General features: G+C 36.7%; 5 protein-coding genes across 6 annotated transcripts in view; all 5 read left to right on the top strand.

Moving 5' to 3' along the window:
* Positions 1 to 4,607: 4,607 nt before the first annotated feature.
* Positions 4,608 to 6,786, top strand: LOC116017121 (SPX domain-containing protein 3). The gene is made up of 2 exons (XM_031257651.1): positions 4,608 to 5,033; positions 6,056 to 6,786. Exons 1-2 carry the CDS (start codon positions 4,785 to 4,787, stop codon positions 6,593 to 6,595), a joined length of 789 nt encoding a protein of 262 aa, XP_031113511.1. The 5' UTR covers positions 4,608 to 4,784; the 3' UTR covers positions 6,596 to 6,786.
* An 875-nt stretch (positions 6,787 to 7,661) lies between these two features.
* Positions 7,662 to 10,587, top strand: LOC116017054. The gene is made up of 2 exons (XM_031257566.1): positions 7,662 to 7,832; positions 9,271 to 10,587. Exon 2 carries the CDS (start codon positions 9,317 to 9,319, stop codon positions 10,322 to 10,324), a length of 1,008 nt encoding a protein of 335 aa, XP_031113426.1. The 5' UTR covers positions 7,662 to 7,832; positions 9,271 to 9,316; the 3' UTR covers positions 10,325 to 10,587.
* On the top strand, positions 8,431 to 8,805 carry LOC116017742 (50S ribosomal protein L18-like). The gene has a single exon (XM_031258370.1). The coding sequence runs from the start codon at positions 8,431 to 8,433 to the stop codon at positions 8,803 to 8,805; it is 375 nt and encodes a 124-aa protein (XP_031114230.1).
* A 723-nt stretch (positions 10,588 to 11,310) lies between the features above and the next one.
* Positions 11,311 to 16,369, top strand: LOC116014728 (vesicle-associated protein 1-2). The gene is made up of 8 exons (XM_031254674.1): positions 11,311 to 11,584; positions 11,731 to 11,801; positions 11,886 to 11,967; positions 12,064 to 12,179; positions 12,279 to 12,443; positions 12,547 to 12,588; positions 13,866 to 13,943; positions 15,941 to 16,369. Exons 1-8 carry the CDS (start codon positions 11,533 to 11,535, stop codon positions 16,049 to 16,051), a joined length of 717 nt encoding a protein of 238 aa, XP_031110534.1. The 5' UTR covers positions 11,311 to 11,532; the 3' UTR covers positions 16,052 to 16,369.
* A 436-nt stretch (positions 16,370 to 16,805) lies between these two features.
* LOC116017178 (phosphatidate cytidylyltransferase 4, chloroplastic-like) overlaps positions 16,806 to 20,952 on the top strand; it is a 6,960-nt gene continuing 2,813 nt past the window's right edge. The window contains exons 1-5 of one of the 2 annotated variants that reach the window (XM_031257710.1): positions 16,806 to 17,307; positions 18,274 to 18,551; positions 19,230 to 19,420; positions 20,035 to 20,159; positions 20,588 to 20,723. In XM_031257710.1, the coding sequence (XP_031113570.1) occupies positions 17,038 to 17,307; positions 18,274 to 18,551; positions 19,230 to 19,420; positions 20,035 to 20,159; positions 20,588 to 20,723 (1,000 nt within the window). In that variant the 5' untranslated portion in view covers positions 16,806 to 17,037. The remainder of the gene's footprint in view (positions 17,308 to 18,273; positions 18,552 to 19,229; positions 19,421 to 20,034; positions 20,160 to 20,587; positions 20,724 to 20,952) is intronic. The other variant, XM_031257709.1, reaches the window with a different exon arrangement.

Raw genomic sequence — 20,952 nt, 5'->3', positions numbered from 1 at the left:
AATGGGTGGTGGGGCAAACAGAAAGAAACAAAATGGACTTTTTCCTTTGCCGGCTAATGAATTCGAAAGAGCAATTGAATGAATTGAAGTATGAGTCAAGCTTTTAGTCTTAACTTTCCCCCATGATGGCCTCCTCAAAGATCTAACAAAGACCACACAACATCATATGCATACAGATGTCATCACTAGATTAGGTGTTTTGTTTTTATGGTCAGTCCCAAATCTGGTCTGACCATATATAGTTGAAATCACAAATTAAAGGACAACCTAATAAGATTAGTTACACTGTTAATTGGTAATTACAATGTTACAAATTTAATTCTTAATGTGTGTAATTTTTTGTCTTTATTAATTTGAGTCAATCAGTCGTTATGAGTTGTAGTCCTTACTTCATCAACTAGGATCATAAGACATGATTTATCAAGTGAACATTCTCTGAAAACGATTACGGGTTTTCGTAAAAAAAAAATCACAAATTAAAGCAGTTAGTGCTAAGATATAGTTGCATATATTTTCTTCAAGAACCAACAATTATTTGTGATCACTTATAGTGGCACAAAAATGGTGCAGGCATTGCACTGCTTGTAGTGATTCTTCCATCATTTATGCCCTTTAATTCAACAATGTATCCAAGTCTTTTTTCCTAGCTATTTGACTAGACTTTTTATGGTGTTATAATCACAGTGGTTGTTACATTACCTAACTTCTCTCTCTACCTATGTGGTATGCACATTCATGGTGTGAAAATGGAAATTTGACAATACTAGTTATGCTCTTTAGCATGACTCATATATATAAGAGTTGTTTTTTTTTTAAATAGTTGTATTATAAGTTTGCTTATTGATTGTTCTAGGCTATTGATTTACTTATTCTCACTTTTTATTCTATTTTTACTCTCTGATTGATTGACAAAATTCATACGCTCAGTGTAAATGTATAATATAATTTATTTATTTTTATAATAAGTTCTCTTGTTTTTGAGGATTGCAATCGAGTACAAGAACTTGACTCTTGTGAAATGAAGGAGACATCCTAGAGCTTATCCTATGAACTTTTATGTATTGGCTAGCATTTTTCCACAGGGAGTTTGCTACCACTTTTGCTACTTTTTTTCTTTCAAACTATCTTTGGAATATTTTATGACAATTTTTATATATACTTATATAGGCATCTCCTCTCTTTCACGCCAAAAACACCATGATTCCATGCCTTTCTTACTAAGAATTCACTCATACTAAACATCCCCATGCCCTCCAACTTCCAATGCCATCTTCTCATACAAATCTTTAATAAGATAAGTAACATGTGAATCGTCGAGAGACGTGAGATATATAGTTGACTTTGATATCAAATTGAAAGATGTGTTTTGACTCAACTAAAAGTCTAAGCGGATAGTTGGATTGGTGGATTTTTTATAGTTGGTAATGCTGCGCATGCAGCCATTTTTATGGTACGAGACTATGATCCAACTACTTGATACAACGATCTATTAGATCGTGATGCAATCATATCACATCTCAACTGGGCATGTATATTTCTAGGCTTTCACAGTTTTTGTTTGTATATTCATAATGATACCATGAGTGCTTTAGGGCGTCCTCAAGATATGTTTTCAGATACTGCTATACAATTACAATCCGTTTTTGCTCAATCGATACAAAACAATGAAAACACCTATGCTTTAGCACCAGGTGCAACAGCTCGAATTGCAAATTTATGTTTACATATTATATGCTCAACTGATAAACACATACATCCCGCAATTCTTAAGGTTTGATTTATTTATTTTTAATAACTAGACAAGCCATTATTGCTGACACAAGTTGAAGGCAATTTGTCATCACTCATCAGTCACTGGAAATCTCAGCACTGCTTTGCTTATCCAAACATATATGCAGTAATTCATCACTGAATCAGTGCATCTGGGCATGCATGGCATCAGTGAAGAAGATCATTATCAGGTGAGATGAATATTTGCTTCATCATTGCAGAACATTTGCTTCAGAAGCAATAAACACTCTTAATCACGTACAACTCCACCAAGCTAGTTCATGTATAGTAATAATGCCCAACCATTTTCATATCCACAATATAATATCAACGAAGTATGTTCATGGGAAGAACGACAGCTATTCATTGTTGGCTGAAAATACATTCATCAAATAGCCATTATGTTGATATATGTTAATTGAGTTTAATTTGATACTTAAGCTCAAAACCTAGAAAATGTGTTTGTAGAAAGTGATTTATAGAAAATGACTCATTTTCCATAAAATAATTCACTTTTCTAATGTTGGCTAAAGGTTTGAAAATTATCTTTTTTCTTTTTCTTTTTTTTTTTTTGTTCAGTTTGACTGAATGTTAAGAAATTGCATTTTTTCTGATTCTTTTTCCTGAAAATCAATATATTATTTGTTATAAAATAATAATAATAAATAAATAAATGATACTTTAGTATTATTATAATGAAACTAGTGTGGAGGAAAAATAAAACTAAAAAAACATAATAATATTGTCAAATAAAACTGAAGTGTAATTAAAATGATACATATTTCATGGTTCACACTGCTATATAGACCTTGGACCACAGTCAAATTTGCCTACAATAGGCCAATAGCTAGTTTTAATCTCCAGCTAATTGGGCTTCATTGGCATGCTCACTTTGGGCAAAATTGCCAATCTTGATCCCATATTTGATCAATATCCTATGGGCCAAACTCTATGCCTTTTTGCAATCTTTTTTTACGAATTAAATTCCTTTATTAAACTTGTAAACTCTTATCTAATTATATCAGTAATCTAATGTTTAATCATCATAATGATAAAGACAAAATAAAAAATCTAACATTGGATAAGAAAATATAATATCATTAGTCATCAATCAAATTATATCACTTTAGAAAATAAAATATTAATGTTTGTCAATATTAAGGAAATTTCATGGTACGTGGGGTGTTTCGTTAAACTCGAAAGCGATGCACCAAAATATTTTTGACATTTTCCAGGCACAAGAAGTTAAAGAAGGGAAGATGATCTGATCTGATGAAACCGTCAAATCTTGACGGTTGGCTGGTAAGTAACAGCCACATGCATATGTATGCATGATTTATTTATTTATAATCTACACTCTTTACACGAAAGTGCGCTCTGAATGAAATATATCTTGTAGTGTTAATTGACAAATGACCAATAAATCAATCTAGATTATTCATAATTGACCAATTCAAAAAAAAAAAAAAATCATCGATAGCTCACTAGAGAGTTGAATTTAAAATTTTGTAGTTATCATGCCAACTACTTAACCAGCTTGGCTAGGATTGCTTCATGTATGTATACATTAATTTAAGCAAAATCACATTATAAATTGTAATCTTTTTTAATAATCATAAAAATCTACAATCATTACTCGATAAATGATAAATTTTACTCCTATATAATAGCTCATAAATTGCATATGAAAAGTATATTGTATTTAAAAAAGAAAAAGAAAACTTTATATAATAGACTTAACTGAGGATGCCAACCAAAATCAAACTCATAACTAGAAATCTTAATATTGAAATTAAAAAAGTACACTCAAATCAACGGTGCTTAGACCCCACATAGTGCAATAGTAGAATAGTAGAGAGCATTTTGTTGAAATGCCAAAATTATATTCCATAAATTGGTGTCTGCCCATGAATACTTTTTCCATTCCCATCGGAGATTCTTAGCAGATTCCAAGGAATCATCCCCTCTTGCTAAACTCACAGCCTTTACGTCAACCACACGCATTCACCTCATGCCACGTACGTTCGCACATACAAGCTAAGGCTAATGAACAAAACTTTATTGCATGGTTTCATTCAAATCAATGCAATTTATTTCTACATTCATTGCGCATAAAGGTATGCTCACTTTACCAAATTTATTTCTTCTCAAAAATTTGAATCCCCAACCTCATGGGTCCTCATGCCCCGACCTAACGTAACATCTGAGAGGATGTAAATTATAGTAACTCAGTGAAAGCTAAACCTTTGCTTACTGCACACAACATTCAATACCCTTACTACTATAAAACTAATTCGAATTCAATTCAGTGGGTATAGATAGAGTTTAACTCTTAGTTAAAAAAAAATCAGACTCAAAATCCTTTAACATGGTTCGCCATTTACAAACATGCCATCCTCAACTCACTATACTTTTACTTAGCAATTAATTTTTTAATTGATTGCATTAATTAAGAATGTGTGTCGGGAAAATTCATCCAACCAATTGTTATTTGGCTGAACTATAGATGGAGCGGTTGCTTGGTTGGAATATTCCAATTTCCAATGTTGCGATCATTAAAATTTCAACTTAAGAATTAAGGGAACGTTGTTCAATCACTCCAATCTATTTTATTTATTCAAATTTCACTGCTCCCGAGTCCCGACACTAAACAAAACTTGAACTAACTAATTAATTAATTACATTAGTCCTTTCCATTAATGACCAACTTGTGAGTATAGGTTAGGGAGAGGGGGTGAGCTTCTTCTAATTGGTACAAATTATAGGAGGGGAAAAAAAAGTCATCAGAGTATTGTAAGCGAATATGCTGGGAATTCCCCTTTCTTCAGCGACTCTTCTATTGCTTTTTCTAACCGCCACTTCATCACGCCAAGCATATGCTTCCTAAATATTCTTACCATCGCATCTTTTACTCCGATCGATCAATATAATCCCCTCTTCCATTTCTCATCGTCTTCCCTCCATATTTTCGTGTTCATTCGATCGCTCGACGACGGAGAACACGAAAAAGTCCGATGAAGTTCGGGAAGAGGCTGCAGCAGCAAATCAGGGAGGCATTGCCCGGCTGGCGCGACAAGTTCCTGTCCTACAAGGAGTTGAAGAAGCTGGTGCGGCTGATATCGGCGGCTCCGCCGTCAATGCGCGGCGGATCGCGGCCGGAGGCGGAGGCGGAGGCGGAGTTCGTCTGCTTGTTGAACACTGAGATCGACAAGTTCAATGCCTTCTTCGTGGAGCAGGAAGAGGATTTCATCATCCGTCACAGGGTTAGTTTATTGTTCGTTCTTCTCGATCATCGGCTATTCATATTTTTCTCTCGATCTCTTTTTTAAAATTTAATTTAATTTTTTGTAACTGAAATTTGAAATTTAAATTATATTTTTTGCTTATTTGGTTGGGAGTTTTGGTTGTGTGATTATATTTCTTGTTAGTTGGTTGGTAGTGTGAGAGAGCAAACAAACTGGTTTTGCTTTAGAAACTTGGTCAAGAATGGTCACTTTTTGCTTGTGAGATAGTCAACTCATAACTCGAATAATTTAGGTAGTAAATTAAACTAAGAATAAGGGAACTTAAAGTCCGGAATTAAGTTTTAATAGTGTCACACTATCATTTAATTATAATAATTTATATTATATAAAACTAAAAAAAGTATAGTAATTGATAGTGGCGGACAACTATTGGCAACTATTAGATACGTACACACTTATGCCCACTATTAGTTGCTCAGTAAGTGCGTGTAATGTGAGTCACTCATTGAGCTTTCCGTTACTTTACAACGTCTATTTATTTTATATTCTTGACTGAGGATGCCCTTATTATAACACTTCTTATGGTTGCTTTGAGGAAGCATCTCTTGAATAGTACTACTCGATGCCTCAGTAAGGAACACGATTCGGTCGGTTAATAGTATTGGTCTTTCCTTATCCCATCAGCAAATATATGTGCTGACATTTTCTCACGTAGCGTCCTTAATATTTACTATTGGAGATGCTCTTAGCACACTTCGAATAGGGTGCAGAGGTATCTCTTGATTAGTATTATTTGGTGTAACTTGTAAAGAACATGATTTTGTAAGGGTGATTTCGAGTGATGCGGTTATAAGAAAATTAAAATCTCACATACACAAATAGTCCATTGATTGTAGAGTTTTAATACATAGACTCTCAAATTTTACTTTTTGATGTGAAAGACACTGATAAGTTTGGTGTGTGGCAATTAAAATTGAGAGAAAAATGGGAGTAAATATAATATTTTCCTTGATTATAGGCCGGAGTTGATATATATGCAGGAGATGCAGCACAGGATACAGCGAATGATTGAAAACTATGGAGGCCTGTCTTCATCGGAAACACATTACAGAGAAGAAATGGCGAAGATCAGAAAGGACATCGTCGACTTCCACGGCGAAATGGTGCTGCTAATGAACTACAGCAACATAAACTACACAGGCCTAGCCAAGATCCTCAAGAAATACGACAAGAGAACCGGCGGGCTGCTCCGCCTGCCGTTCATCCAGAAAGTTCTTCAGCAGCCGTTCTTCACCACCGATCTAATCTCCAAGCTGGTGAAGGAGTGCGAGGGCACCATAGACGCCGTGTTCCCGGCCGCCGCCGCGGAAGAAAACGGCGGCGCTCGCGGCGGCGAGAGAGAGGCGATCACGGTAGCCGGAGAAGGAATTTTCAGGAACACGGTGGCGGCGCTCCTCACAATGCAGGAAATCAGAAAGGGAAGCTCGACTTACAGCCATTTTTCGCTGCCGCCTCTTAGCCTGCCGGAGTCTGATATCATCCACTCCTTGCAGCTGCCTTCCCCCATTGCAATTCCCTGATGATTGTTATACTTAGATCGCCATGATTATATTGCTCCTTTTATATTTCTTATTATAGTTAAGTACAAGTAAAGAAAAAGATATAGTTGAATGGGATATTGGGATTGCATTGCAGCAATCACGCACTCTCCCTGTTTGTTAATGAAATGATGATATTTGTTTTTTTGTGGAGAAATGGTAAATTATAGTGATATGATAATAGTCATAATACAAAATAAATAGAGTGTATAGGGTAACTTAGCTAAGCTAGGTAATGATACAAATTTGTAATCATAAATGATAGAGAATATACTCCAATACGTCTACAACTATGCCCAAAGGACCTGATTGGATTGGCTAATTGAAGGATGATGAACATCTCCCGACCTGATCCGACTTGAGGGAATATGGACTGACCCGCCCGGAAGATTATGGCCTATATAGGGATTATAGGCTTAGCCTAGAGAGCTTATGTTCCTACTACTATACGCTCGGCCTCGACCTAAGTAGTTGACCTCAGTCTCGAGCCTCACAACTTACTATAACTTGATGACAACTGCTAATTGGTCAAACACTTTGCTACACGTGTGTGCTATCCCTTCGTCCTGAGACTATCGGGTGCATGTGAGACACGTGGAGTACATGTCGGCTCCCCAGCATGTATTCCCTCTAAATTTCTTATAAATACCTCACCAAGCGTCTTTGCAAGGGGCATTTGGTCCAATTCTCTTGATAAAATATTGGTAAGTTCGAGAGCCTCCGACTAGTGGTCTTGATTTCCCAAGCGTCTATACCTCAAATTATAGACTTTTATATACAGTAATAAAAAGTCAATAAGAGTTCAATTTATTTAAGTTAAATATTAAAATATTTAAATTTGACTCAATTTATTTTTCAAATTACTTAAACTCGAATTTGGCTCGGCAATAAATAAAAAAAATGAAAAAAAATAAAAATTTTAAAAATTGTAAGGCCAAAAACCCAAAAGAAAAAAAAAAACATTTTGCATTAATCAACCTACTCCGTGGAACTGTGGAAGCGGAATTAGGTGGAGGGGAGGGAGCCGGGGGGGGGGGGGGGGGTCAAACCTCTGAAAACCGAATCTTCCAGAAGCAGTCAAAGATCCGCAGTTTTAGTCCGAAAATCGGCACGGCTGCACCGCCTTCCGGGTCGAACAAGGCTGTCGGGATTTTGCTCCGTCGAGCTTCGTTTCAATCGGCGGCTCTTCTACTCCGCCCAGCTGTAACTGCTTATCGAGGTAATTGAGACCTAAAATAGTCCGATCACTCGGAAAGTTTGAAACGATTGCGTAATCCCTTTGACATATTCATTAGATAATTCCAACTTTTATTTGTTTATGGTATATCTTCATTTACTTGTTTACTGTTTCAGAAATTCATCGTAGAAGATGATATATTATCGTTTTAAATGTTCAGATAGTTTTCTGATATGTATTACCTTAGACTATGTTTGGTTCAACGAGAAGTGGAAGAGGAAGGGACGAAGTATAGATTGTAATTAAGGTTTTAATGCTTGGGGTTGATAATATTTCACAAGAAAATTCCATACTGTCTGGAAATTTGTAATCGGGTGAGAACCAACAGTGAACAAAACTTGTGAAGGATTGCACCACACTTACTACGTAATTGCACCGCATCCGGATACGAGCGTGGCTCCCCGTAACAGTGCAATCATGTAGTAATTGCGGTGCAATCCTTCACAAGTTCGCAGTTCAGAGGTTAAGGTTAGTTCTTATAGGTTCAGGGGCCTAAAAAAATGAGGACTAATCTAATCCAGTGTTTTTCTCTGGGTTATTTTTTCTAAATAATTACTGGAACTGTTTGAATTCTCAGAGTATGGTGGTGGTGAAGACGTATGTCTTGAGATTGTTCATATCTTTGAAGTACATAACTGCAAATGTAGTAGACAGGAATAATGGTCGGATAATTGCAACAGCATCTAGTGTTGAACAATCACTCAAGAGCTCATTTGAATGTGGGCGGACCTGCAATGCCAAGGCTGCAGCAGCTGTGGGAGAAGTATTGGCGATGCGCCTTAAAGTGGATGGCCTTGATCAAGGTTGGGGAAGTGGAATCCATGTCAATGTAAACAAGGAGGTTGAGAAGAAGGGTTTCAAGAACCGCACAAAGGTTTGGGCTATAGTAAATGGCCTTAAGAACAACGGAGTTAAACTTGTCTTGGATGATGAAGCTTCCCGCTCAAGCAGCTGATGAACTGCATAAACCCCCACCTAGCTTGGCCTGGGCTATTTCCGTCCCTAAGTAGGATGTTGTGATGTGATTGTGCTGAAATATAGTATTCTCAATTGCGTTTGCATTCCAAGTTTCTAACCACTTGAGGAAGTTGTGAAAATAGTGGAAATGGAAGTACTAAGGCGGTAAGGCCCTTCAGAAGGATTTTATCCTTTTAGTTATAAAATAAACCTTAAGACTTCAGAACTTATTACTTAAGACTTATATGCTCTTAAATGAAAGATAAACTAGTGGAAAGATTATAAAAAATATGTAGGAAGTCATGACATGAAATGCTGAATCATATTAGCTCATGTCATTATCGAGATTGCTGTTGCTTATTTGTTTTATTGCATCTCTGTTTGTTATCACCTTATGTGGACATATGTAATAGTAGTGATGTTAATTTCTCCTTTTATGGATCTTATTTGTTATTTCTGCCAGATAATTACAGCCATATCCTTAGTCACTGGACTTTGTTTATGGAAGCATGGCATCTGTAGCATGCTCTTCAATTACTAGATTGGTATTTACTCCTCCCCACGTGCGACATAAACACCAGAATTTTGTGAAGTTCAACAGTATAGTCAATGGAGGAGCCTTTACTGGGATGCGCATTAAACGGCTGCCTGTTTGCTGCTCAAATCCTTCTCCATGGGAACCTGCACCTATCACGTATGCTCTTAAAGATGATACTGAAACTAAATTCCTGCAGGGAACCGGCAATTTATTTGACACTGTGATTTCCAATGAAACAGAAGAAGCCTCATTAACCAATACCAATGAGGTTACAGATGTGAATAGCAAGCCAGTTGTGAAGTTCCAGTACATTAGATGGCTTATGTGGCTAATTGGTCCTGCCCTACTTTTAGCCACAGGCATGGTACCCACTTTATGGCTACCCATTTCATCAGTTTTCCTTGGTCCCAACATAGCCAGCCTCCTTTCTTTGACGGGGCTTGACTGCATTTACAATCTTGGAGCTCACCTCTTTCTCCTACTTGCTGATTCATGTGCTCGACGACAAAATCCACCTCAAGATTGCAGCAACAAGCCTCCTTTAACTTATTGCTTCTGGAACATGGTTGCAAATGCCGTGGGCTTTATAATCCCCCTGGCAGTTATGTTCGGCTCTCAAAAGGGTGTCGTTCAGCCTCATCTGCCATTCATTCCTTCTGCAGTTCTCTTGGGTCCCTATCTCCTGCTTCTGTCAATTCAGATACTCACAGAGCTACTGACATGGCATTGGCAGTCCCCGGTATGGTTGGTGACGCCTGTCGTCTATGAAGGCTACCGTTTGTTGCAGTTGATGCGGGGTCTGAAGCTCGGTGCAGAGCTGAGCGTGCCATCATGGATGCTGCATACAATTAGGGGTCTGGTGTGTTGGTGGGTACTGATCCTCGGCGTTCAGCTCATGGCAATCGCTTGGTATGCCGGTTTCACTGCTAGAGCCAATCAACAAAAGTCGCACAGCCTACCCGATGGCAACCAGCCTTGATTGATGGAATTAAACTCTGTTACAGGTCTTGTATGGTGACATGTGAATGTAAAGATCAGTTGATATAGGTTCTATATATACACCATTTTACAAGATGTTTTCTGCTCCTGCTTTTGAGGAATACATATACTAAAGTGATTTGTTTCTTATAAACGCACTGTGTTCAGTCATCAGGCTGTCATTTATATTTTTACAGTGAAGTAGTAAAGATGGTTCCAAGTTCGAACTTTATGAAAGAAGTTGCAGGTAGATTCAATTGTTCATGTTATCTTAGTACTATTGACTCTGTTACAATGTAGTATGTGTTCGTAACTACTTTTTCAACTTATTGAAGCACAAAAAATCAATACGCCTCTGTTACAGTGTAGTATATGTTCATAACTACTTTTTTTCAAGCTACTGAAGCATAAAAAGTCAATACTGCACATTGAGGTTCAAATTCATGACCTCCTATTTAAGAGAGTAAATTGTTTTTAAATAGCTTAAAAGGTAAATTAATAATTAAATTGGAAGAAGGTAATGATTGTCAAGAATTTTGTAGTTCAAATGGTAAAGATTTTTTTTTTTTTTTTGGGTAAATAAAAAAGGAAAAAAAATACCTCTTAATGGTACAATCATTATTGGTCCACACAGCTGTGTGGACCATAAATATAAGGTACATTATTTTTATACTGAAAGTACATTATTTTTGTACTAAAGGTACATTATTTTAGGGTACATTATTTTTGTACTGAAAGTACATTATTTTATAGCACTATAAAATAATGTACCTTCAGTACAAAAATAATGTACCTCCAGTATAAAAATAATGTATCTTATATTCATGGTCTACACAGCTATGTGGACCATGGTACACACAATAATTTGCATTAATGGTATGGTGACGCAATCAACCAATAAGAACACATTTAAATCAATTAAAAAATATAAAAATTGGGGAAAAAGAAATTTTTATTAAAAAAAAAAAAACAGGAGTTCCCACTTCCCACCTAACAGAGATCGTGAGATGACTTGCCGCATTTATACGCGCCCACCTCACGGAGACACGAACTAGTCCCACGTTTGCTTCCCGGCGGCAGTTTCTGACGTCGCCGTTAAACCGCTTCCCGGAAAAGCATCGGATGGATTGCCAGAATCATCGCTGAAAAGAGTCTCCGACGAGTAGATAGGAACACGCAGACATATATTTAACCGGGGATCGTGTCGAAATGAGTAACGTGGAGCTGCTCCATATCGAGCCTTTAGAGCTTAAGTTTCAATGTACCGTCTCTCTGCATCTCAAGCAAAGTTCTTTCGAAGCTTCTGGAATCCCTACTCTCTGCAAATTTTTTAGATCCGGTGTTTTTTAGTTTTATTATCCTTTACTTTCTTCATCTGATTTTTGCGTTTTGTTGTGATCTGTCTAGTCGAATTGAAGAAGCAGATCACATGTTCGCTGCAATTAACAAACAAATCTGATAATTATGTCGCTTTCAAGGTATTATTTTTCTGATTTGTATTTATCCTTGTCAAAGCGAGAATGTGAAATTATTGAACTATGGGCTGTTTTTAACCTTATTAGGTGAAGACTACGAATCCGAAGAAGTATTGTGTAAGGCCTAACACTGGAATTGTGATACCGCACTCTACTTGTGATGTCATAGGTCTTACTGTCTGCCCCCTCTAGTTCTGTACCTATACATATATGTATGTCACTCTCTGTTGAATATATTTTGAGTGTTGAAGCATGTGTTGTTCAGTTACAATGCAAGCACAGAAGGAGGCCCCGCTGGACATGCAGTGCAAGGATAAGTTCCTGCTTCAATGTGCCATTGCAAGCCCAGGAGCCACGGCAAAGGATATTACTCCTGAAATGGTAATTCTTGCTATGCTAGTAGTAAATAGTTTGTGATTAATAGTGGATCTTGAAGTGTCCTTATTGGTTATTGCATTTATGTGTGTTGTGCTGTTTTAGTTCAATAAGGAGTCTGGGAATCATGTTGAGGAGTCCAAGCTGAAGGTGGTTTATGTTTCACCTCCTCAACCTCCGTCACCGGTGCAAGAAGGTTCTGAGGAAGGTTCCTCACCTAGGGCTTCAGTGTCTGAAAATGGAGCTGTAAATTCATCAGATTTCAATAATGTGAGTTTTCAATGATGGGCATGTCTTATAACGGGACCTCTCTTAAGATCTCAAGCGTTGCTGAAAATGAAATGATATATGCTTGACTCGTATGTTATTACAGGTCTCAAGAGCATTTGTTGATTCTCAAGACAACTCATCAGAGGTAACTTTGTTATGCTATTCATGAATTCTCCTATCAGGAGCTTTTATAATATTTCCTTTCATTTTTAGATTGCTCTATTAACTATTTAAGGGACGATGAAAGTGCTCATTATGCTGTACTCTGTACAATGCATTCTTGCTAACAGTTTTGTATTTTTCACTTCTCTTGTTGTTTGATCTTTCGTTTTGACTGGTCCTGTGATTTCTTTGGAAGTTTGGAGTAACTAAAGACTTAAATAGTTAATAGTCACAATGATTCTTTTGTAATTTCCATGGGTGTTTGCTTTATTGTTCATTCTAGTAGTTTTGTATTGATGAACTACTCGTTGAGGTTTGTGTATTGGACCCATTTATTCATTGTATGTCTGCAATGCGAATATGCGATCAATTCCCATAGTCTATTGAGTGGTCATGTAATGCAAGATTGTGAAGAAAATAAAATGATAGGGTACTAGAAGACCATATATTTTTGCACAGAAAGCTTTCAAGGGTGTGTGAAGATTGTGTTTTTGTAGCTTTTATGAAACTGGAGTAAACATAAAGAGGTGTGGATTCTTAGGCACTGAAGCAGTTCCACTAGGATTTTCTTGGATTTGGTATTTGACTTTTTGGAATACAGTGCTAGTTGATTGAAATTTGCAAGGATTTTAAAAATGCCATTTGGCCTATGGTTTGCTCTGTTTGCCCAACCATTTGGCATATCACATATGGTTTTGATAGGTAATAGTGCAACCTCTTTAGTTTATGAGACATTAGTATACATTGGAGATGAATTTAATGGTAAATTTGTATATTGGACAGGCTCCTGTGTTCTAGTAGGAATTTTCTCTCAAATTTGAACTGATCTCTGAATTTTATGATAGGGCTCCTTGCAGATGTGATAGTTGGATCATCGGATGAGAAATTTAGAGTTGCTTAGAATGTGGATGTGGCTATTGTTTATTTTATGATGATATTGTTGTTTTCTTTTTATGGGCATGGTTGAATAAAATAGTATTCCAACCCATTATATTGAGGTGGTTTTTCTCCCCCACTAATTGTGTGCATGTTTAGTTCTTCCAAGTAGAGATTTAATCCATTTCCAAGCATTTAGATGTATTTTGTCATGACTCATTATTTTGATGTTTTGTAGTCATCATGTCTTTAACTAGATTTCTCATACACAAGTGATTTTCTTCTGATAAAATGTGACTAGAGATTCTAACCAATTTGACTGTTAGATGTTAAATTCTGGTCTTAACAATAAAAGCTGAGCAGAGTCTTTGTTTTCAATTTCAGACAAAAGCTCTCATTTCAAAGTTGACGGAGGAGAAAAATTCTGCCATTCAGCTTAATAACAAGCTACAGCAAGAATTGGTAAGGGTTTTATTGATAAATCTGTCTTGCTGGCTTCTTTCTTTCTTTGACTAAATCTACTTTGGACCATAATAAATAAATTAATAATTAAAGAAATACTATTAGCTACTATGTCTGAAAAGTTCACATTTTTGAGTTTGTTACTGCATATAAATATTGCTCTAGAGAGCTTATTCAAGGTACTTGTAAAAGTTGTAATACCTGAAATTGAAGTTAATAACTTTGTAAATGGATTTGGACAACTCCCCACAAGTGTGACACTAGGAAAACCAAGTGACATCTACAAGATATGGTTCTTATTTTAATAATTTTAATAGAGTAGAGATATTAAGGAAAGGTTAGGTGGTGCATATTTTCTGTGCAAATAAACTTGAACAATGATAAATGACCTCTCCTAATTTATGTGATTCATCAAAATAATATGCTTTTTACATTGTTACCCATTTTCCTTTTCCTAGTACTTGTGTTTGCTACATGTTTGGCTTGTGAAATGAAGATGGAGAGAATAGGAATAGGTTTCCATATGTAATGGAAAAGGGAAGGAATATAAAAAGAATGCTATTCTATAATTTGGTTTGTAGAAAAGAACACATGAAGAGTAGCATTTTGTCGTTTGGTTGGGTTAAGGAATGGAAAAGGAATATATAAAATTTAATGTCCGACATACCCTCAAAATTGTCCTAAAATATTAAAATTCTAATCTAAAAATTAAATAAGAGTTAATTCCATTTTTGGTCCTAGATTTATAGGTGACAATTCACTTTTAGTCATTTTTCAGAACATCCCGCTTTGGTCTTAGTATTATTGTGACATGACCATTTTGGTCCTTTGCCAACAAAATTGTTGAAATGTCGTTAAATATAAGGACATTTCGATCTTTTTTGTACAAAGTGGGTTGACCCACTATATTTTTATTTGTACTTTTTTTGAAAAAAAATCATAATTGAAGACCTAAATGCCCTTATATAGTTATATTATACGAAATTTAAACTATTTTGTTGATAGAGGACAAAAAATGATCATGCCACAATAACATTAGGACCAAAGAGGGATCTTTTGAAAAAAAAGACTAAAAGTGATTGCCACTTATAAATCTAGGACCAAAAATGAAATTAACTCATTAAATAAAATAAAACATTTTTAAAGAAAAGAAAGAATAAGGAGAGATCTGGGTGTTCTTGGTCGAGGATGATGGTAAACCTGCCATTGCCCTCAGCCACATTAGCTGTTGTTCTCCAGCTGAGAACTATGGCTAATGGTGGTGAGACAATTGTGTAGAGGTGAGATGATGATGAGTTTGGTCATAAAGGCTGGAGGTGGGCATTTTTGTCTAAAAAATGGGTCAATTCCTGGCCAATAAGGAAATGCAATTACTGGTGGGGGAAGGAAGGGGCTCTGAAATCTCAATTCCCGTTGCAAAAGAAATTGAGATTCCTTGGAATCCCGTTCATACTGTGTTTGTGTGAACCAAACATGCCATTAGAGTACCATGATAACTTGTTCAGCTTAGCATAAACAGCCAAATAAACTAGGTCTTATATTAACCTATATATCCCTTCAACAGAAATGCAGATGTTACAAACCCATCTACTTCATCTTCATAACTTAAGGAGGGAGATGTTGGGGTTTGGGGCTTAGCTTGGTTGTAAGTCATGTCTTTTTTTTTCCCGGTTAAAGACCCAGGAGTCCCATCAAACCATACTAAACCAGTGAAATTAGTCTCCGTCTGCTCTTCTTTTACTTTTCCGCTAACCCTCCACTTCTACCCTATGTTAAAACCTGTTAATACTTAATAATAGTGACAAGATGTCAAGATGCTTAGCAGCTTACTGATATACATTTCAATGCCTCTCGAAGTCAAAATAGATTTTGTAACTTATATGAGCCCACTCTGCAACCTCAGATCTAACACAACACAGTGACACCTCGGCACTTTGAGATGTGTTTTCCGTAGCATGTTCTAACATTTTGTCCTTGGTGGTCTTTGTCCCGTGTAGGAGCTGTTGAGACGCGAACACAAGAGAGGGCACAGTGGCATTTCACTTATGTATGTTGTTATTATTGGCTTCATCGGCATTCTTCTTGGCTATATTTTGAAGAAGACATAACAAGCCATGCTTGGTTTGCATTCCTGCTGTAATGTCAGCCCTCCAGATGTCTGAAAATTTTAGAACTATCAAGAGAAAAAAGTTGTGACTGGTCGAGGAAACCTTTGTATCAAATAGCTGTCTGGTCGGACTTGAAACAAAGCCGTTAAGGAACAGGTTTGATGAGTTCTGTAATTGCGGGGAGTTTTGGGCTTGAAAGGACTCCTACAACGCCCAAACCATCTATTGTATTTGTAGTTTCCGACTGGCTTGTTTCGTTTTCCATTTCTTTTCATAAGCATGATTTTCTTTTTATAAATTATTTTTGTTCTAATTATCCTTACAATGATCGCTATTTCATCTCTATACCTAGCTCTTCTGACTCTAGGTGTCAAAAAACTACAATGAAATAAATTAATATATGTTGTCTATAGTAGATTAGTTCAAACTAATTAATATATGTTGTCTATAGTAGATTAGTTCAAATTATAAAGAGATAAATCTGTTTAGTTTTTTTTTTTTATAACCTATTTGTTCAAACTATGGTAAATTTGGCTGGAGACGAAGGGGTCCTCTTTTGTCTTCGTGGACGGCCCGAGACTCCAAAGGGGATCCTTTGTTAAAGTGTTATTTCACGTCATGAATTATAATCGATTTTTCATGTTGCACTCAACTTTTTGATGCACGAAACATTTTCATAACTATTGTTTTGATGCACGAAATATTAATTGTAATTTGATGTGTAGTTGGAGTGCCTAATTGACTCTCAATTTCTCATGCATCTCGTGGTGAAATACTATCCCTTGCTCCCAACTCGCTTCACACATTCCAATTTCCAAATCATCGGAAGAAACGCCACCGTTCCTCTCTTCTTCACTCTCCTTCTCTAACTGTCATGCTGGTTTCTCTTTAATCCCATCTCTCCATAATTCCCTTCCCAAATTACAATCAATCATGCTCTAAAACTTCTTTCTACAACCAGCTGAATCACCTCTACCCGTAATCCAATGGCGTCCTATGTAGAATTCGGAAAATGCAAAATGGTACGCTTCTCTCCCACTTCCGTCTGCACTTGCCGCCCCTCCTACCCCTTTCCGAAAGCTGCAGCCTTGAAACGACCCGTTTACCCGAAATTCAGCTTGAAGCTGGTTTTCGATGGCCCGAAATATGCTCTGAGGGCCTCCCGGGCGATTTTTGCAAGGCGCCAACGCCTTAGGTTGATTGCGGTGGCGGCTCGGGCCGAGGGCGACCTCCTCGGTGCTGCCGGAACCCCAGAGGTAATAGGATTTAGCTTTCGGTATCTGCTTAGTAACTATGCGAGTTTAAGGAATGAACTTTTCTGTTTATTTTGATGTGAACTAACATTTACATTTTACTGGTAGATTAGACTAATGTATATAATTCATTGATTTCTATTGAATCTCACGTGTATTTGTTTGGAGAACATAATTGGATGACCTTATCCTAGGATTAGAAGATTACACTATTATTATGTCAAAATTCTTATGTAAATGTGTAATTTTTTGGGGAAAATTCTCCTTTCCCTTACCGCACTATTCACCTCCTGCTGTGGTATATGCCACATCAACCTTCTGCATTTCCATGTCTCAGCAAGGCAATTCTGTTATTAAAAAAAAGGCCAAAAAACCGTATGTGAGTTGCATCTCAGCCTTCTCCCTGATTGAATGTAAAGGATGTAAACCCTAGAGGCTTTAGGAGAGATGGAGTTGGGGAGATGAGAGAAGCCATAGCTGAACTTTTCAGCTTTTGCCTTTGAGGTTGCCAGTCAGTGACTAGTAGATTTGTGGTTTTTTTAATGTTTTTTCTTTTCTTTTGGAATGAAAGGGGATTTTTCTGCTTTATTATGCATAATGTGGCAAATGCCACATCGGGAGGTGACCTAATTGCTGGGGTTTCTAGCCAATCTATTTAAAAAAAAAAACATCTAAGGGGGGAAAACTTACTATCTTCTATGTTACAATTTCTGAAATATGCAAGTGTTTAATTTTTATTTTTATTATTTTTTTTAATTTTATATTTGATAAGATAAAATTATACAGAATACAATTGTTTTCTGAATAGGCATCATGATGATATTCTTTGAATAAAAAAGTATTGACTTATTCAAGATTTCAAGTACTCTGCAGCATCTATCATCGTGACTGCAGTGCATGGAGTTATATGCCTTGCTTTTCCTGCATTTTGAGTATCATAATGAAATCACTGAAAGGTGTGTTTTCTAGGAAGTTAACCCAGCCAGCGATTCATTGGCAAGGGAGAAATCAAGTCAATTGACAAAAAGGGTAGTCTTTGGTCTAGCTATTGGTTTTTCAGCTGGAGGTGTGGTATTGGCCGGAGGGTGGGTTTTCACACTGGCCCTGGCTGCTGCTGTTTTTGTAGGTGCCAGAGAGTACTTTGAATTGGTTAGAAGTCGTGGAATTGCTGCTGGAATGACCCCACCTCCCCGATATGTGTCACGAGTTTGCTCTGTGATCTGTGCTCTTATGCCTATTCTGACACTGTAAGAGTTTTAAACCTAATTACCTTTTCATGGTTTTTAGATAAATGACTTCAGAAGCTGATGTGAAACAGTTTTCTGCAATGATAGCATACTAAAATAATTAAACATCTCGGACTGCCATCAATATCCAAATTGATTTAATTGTTAATTAGTTGATGAGTTAATGTATTAATACTCTACTAAGGAAGTAGCATTTAAACGTAAGTGACCACAGAACCACTAAAAACTAAGTGGTGCTTATCTCAAGAAAGTGAAAGACACTCTGCCGGGACCATGATTGGAATTTAAGAGAGTACCTCACACTTTCCTACCGTTTCCCCTTGCCTTAAACGCTTGTTCTAGGTCTTACAGTTGATTTGGATTCAAATTCATTCATTTCACTTAATTAGTCAATATATTTCTACAAATATTATTACCCAATATTTACTCATAATTGATCTAAGTTCCTAACAAAAGAATTTTTTTCCCGCTTTACTTCATTCCGCTTGCTTTTATGGAAAGCAATTATTATCATATAATTGAAGTCTCTACATAGGTGAACCACATAACATTGTGACTCCATACAAAGTTCCTATATTGTTCTTTATTCAAACTTGAAATGTGTTTTCATTCTAATAGGTGTATAAAAATCCTATTTCAAGATTCCTTTCATTTGATTGGTTTGTTGCATTTTGTCAGATACTTGGGCCAAATAGATGTTTCTGTGACATTTGCAGCCTTTGTTGTTGCCACAACACTACTTCTGCAAAGGAGAATTCCTCGTTTTTCCCAGCTTACCAGTGCCATGTTTGGGCTCTTCTACTGTGGTTATCTTCCCTGTTTCTGGGTTAAGTTGAGATGCAGTTTAGCAGTGCCAGCACTACATACACGTAAGAATCTTCATGAGGCTGTTTAGTGTGAGAATCACGCGTAACTAATTATCAGAGCCTTGTGAAAATTGAGCAAGAGCTAGTAAGACTTCAAAATGCTAAAATGTTCATGCAATTAGATAATGTTTTGTCATGCCAATGGGGATAACCGCGTTTTCTGTAATGAGGTTTATGTGTAACATCTTATTTAGAAATTAGAACGGAAAATGTGAGCCCTTATTGGTGTGTATTGAACATTTTTTAGTGTGTTTTGGGAATGCTGGAGCTGGTAAAGATTAAAGGTAATGCAACTTGCTAGACAAGGTTTGTCTATTTTGAAGAGACTCAACCAGAGATTGACTTTGTTATAATTATGGTCCAGTGTCGATGTTCTTATTTTCAGCTTATTTGTGCCAACATAATGCTGTAAGCACATTTTGCTGTGTTTGGATAGACTTATGAAAAGAGCTTATGGAACTCTAAAATGTTGTTTCGAGCTCCTTTCTGCAAGTTGTGTCAAAGTGCTCATCAGAAGCAGCTGAAAAACAGCTTAGAATCTATTTGAAATGCCAACATTTTTGTTGTCTTTTGGTGCTTCTTTTATAGGATAATTGGTCTTCATTGAATTTATGCAGGAATAGCACAAGCCTGGCCAGTCTTATTAGGAGGCCAAACTCAATGGACGGTGGGTCTTGTGGCATCCTTGATTTCTATTAGTAGTATCATTGCAGCAGACACATATGCTTTTTTCGGCGGGAAGGTAAATTTTTTGATTGAACTTTATTCAATTTAAATCACTTCATTTTCCCCTTTTTTTCGGCGCGAAGGTATATGATTGGTTATTTATTTATTTATATTTTTTTTCTCCCCACTCTGGCTTGTGGCATCTATTTTCTGACTTGTCTTTTTTGCCTACTAAATTCTTTGTGAAAAATCACCTTCCCAAGCTCAATGTCATATATCTGGTAAAATTCTGCAGAAAGAGCTCATAGAGAACTTCCCCTCGAGATAATTTCCAAAAACTCATCTTGATCTACATTCTAGGACACTAAATGAAGTGTGGGGAGTGATGCAACACCATATCTCCAATTTCAATGCCTAGTTTCCTGACATCTATTTATAGGATAGATGGTACAAGTTTTGGAATTAAAAGGGTATAATGAGATGAACTTAAAACTTGTTTTGCAGGTTTTTGGTAGGACACCGCTTACTGATATTAGTCCAAAGAAGACTTGGGAGGGAGCTCTAGCAGGTATTGGTGGTTGTATAGCCACTACTGCGGTATTGTCAAAGTTACTGAGCTGGCCTCAATCTATGCTAAGGTGTGCGGTAAATTTGTACAGTACTACTTTTTGCCTGAAATGTTGGTTACATTATTTTTGTTTTTTCTTGAACCTTGGCGCTTTTACTTACTTTCTGCAGTTCCTGAATTTGTGCTACGCTGTAAAAAATTTGTTTTTTTCTTGCATTGGGCTTTTGCCTTTATTCAAGCATAATCTGTAGACAGCAACAGCAACTAAAAGAGTTTGGGGTGGGGTGAGGGGGGGGGGGGG

The sequence above is a fragment of the Ipomoea triloba genome, chromosome 4, assembly GCF_003576645.1.
Source record: "Ipomoea triloba cultivar NCNSP0323 chromosome 4, ASM357664v1".
NCBI classification, from domain to species: Eukaryota; Viridiplantae; Streptophyta; class Magnoliopsida; order Solanales; family Convolvulaceae; genus Ipomoea; species Ipomoea triloba.
This window is presented reverse-complemented; position numbering and strand designations above follow the sequence as displayed.

What these genes read in the sequence shown, in the direction of transcription:
- LOC116017121 (XM_031257651.1), top strand. Translation starts at nt 4,785, where the DNA reads ATGAAGTTCGGGAAGAGGCTGCAGCAGCAAATCAGGGAGGCATTGCCC. An exon ending in ATTTCATCATCCGTCACAGG is followed by an intron (nt 5,034 to 6,055) that starts GTTAGTTTATTG and finishes ATATATATGCAG; the next exon opens with GAGATGCAGCACAGGATACA.
- LOC116017742 (XM_031258370.1), top strand. Translation starts at nt 8,431, where the DNA reads ATGGTGGTGGTGAAGACGTATGTCTTGAGATTGTTCATATCTTTGAAG.
- LOC116017054 (XM_031257566.1), top strand. Translation starts at nt 9,317, where the DNA reads ATGGCATCTGTAGCATGCTCTTCAATTACTAGATTGGTATTTACTCCT.
- LOC116014728 (XM_031254674.1), top strand. Translation starts at nt 11,533, where the DNA reads ATGAGTAACGTGGAGCTGCTCCATATCGAGCCTTTAGAGCTTAAGTTT. An exon ending in ATAATTATGTCGCTTTCAAG is followed by an intron (nt 11,802 to 11,885) that starts GTATTATTTTTC and finishes TAACCTTATTAG; the next exon opens with GTGAAGACTACGAATCCGAA. An exon ending in ACAAGCTACAGCAAGAATTG is followed by an intron (nt 13,944 to 15,940) that starts GTAAGGGTTTTA and finishes TGTCCCGTGTAG; the next exon opens with GAGCTGTTGAGACGCGAACA.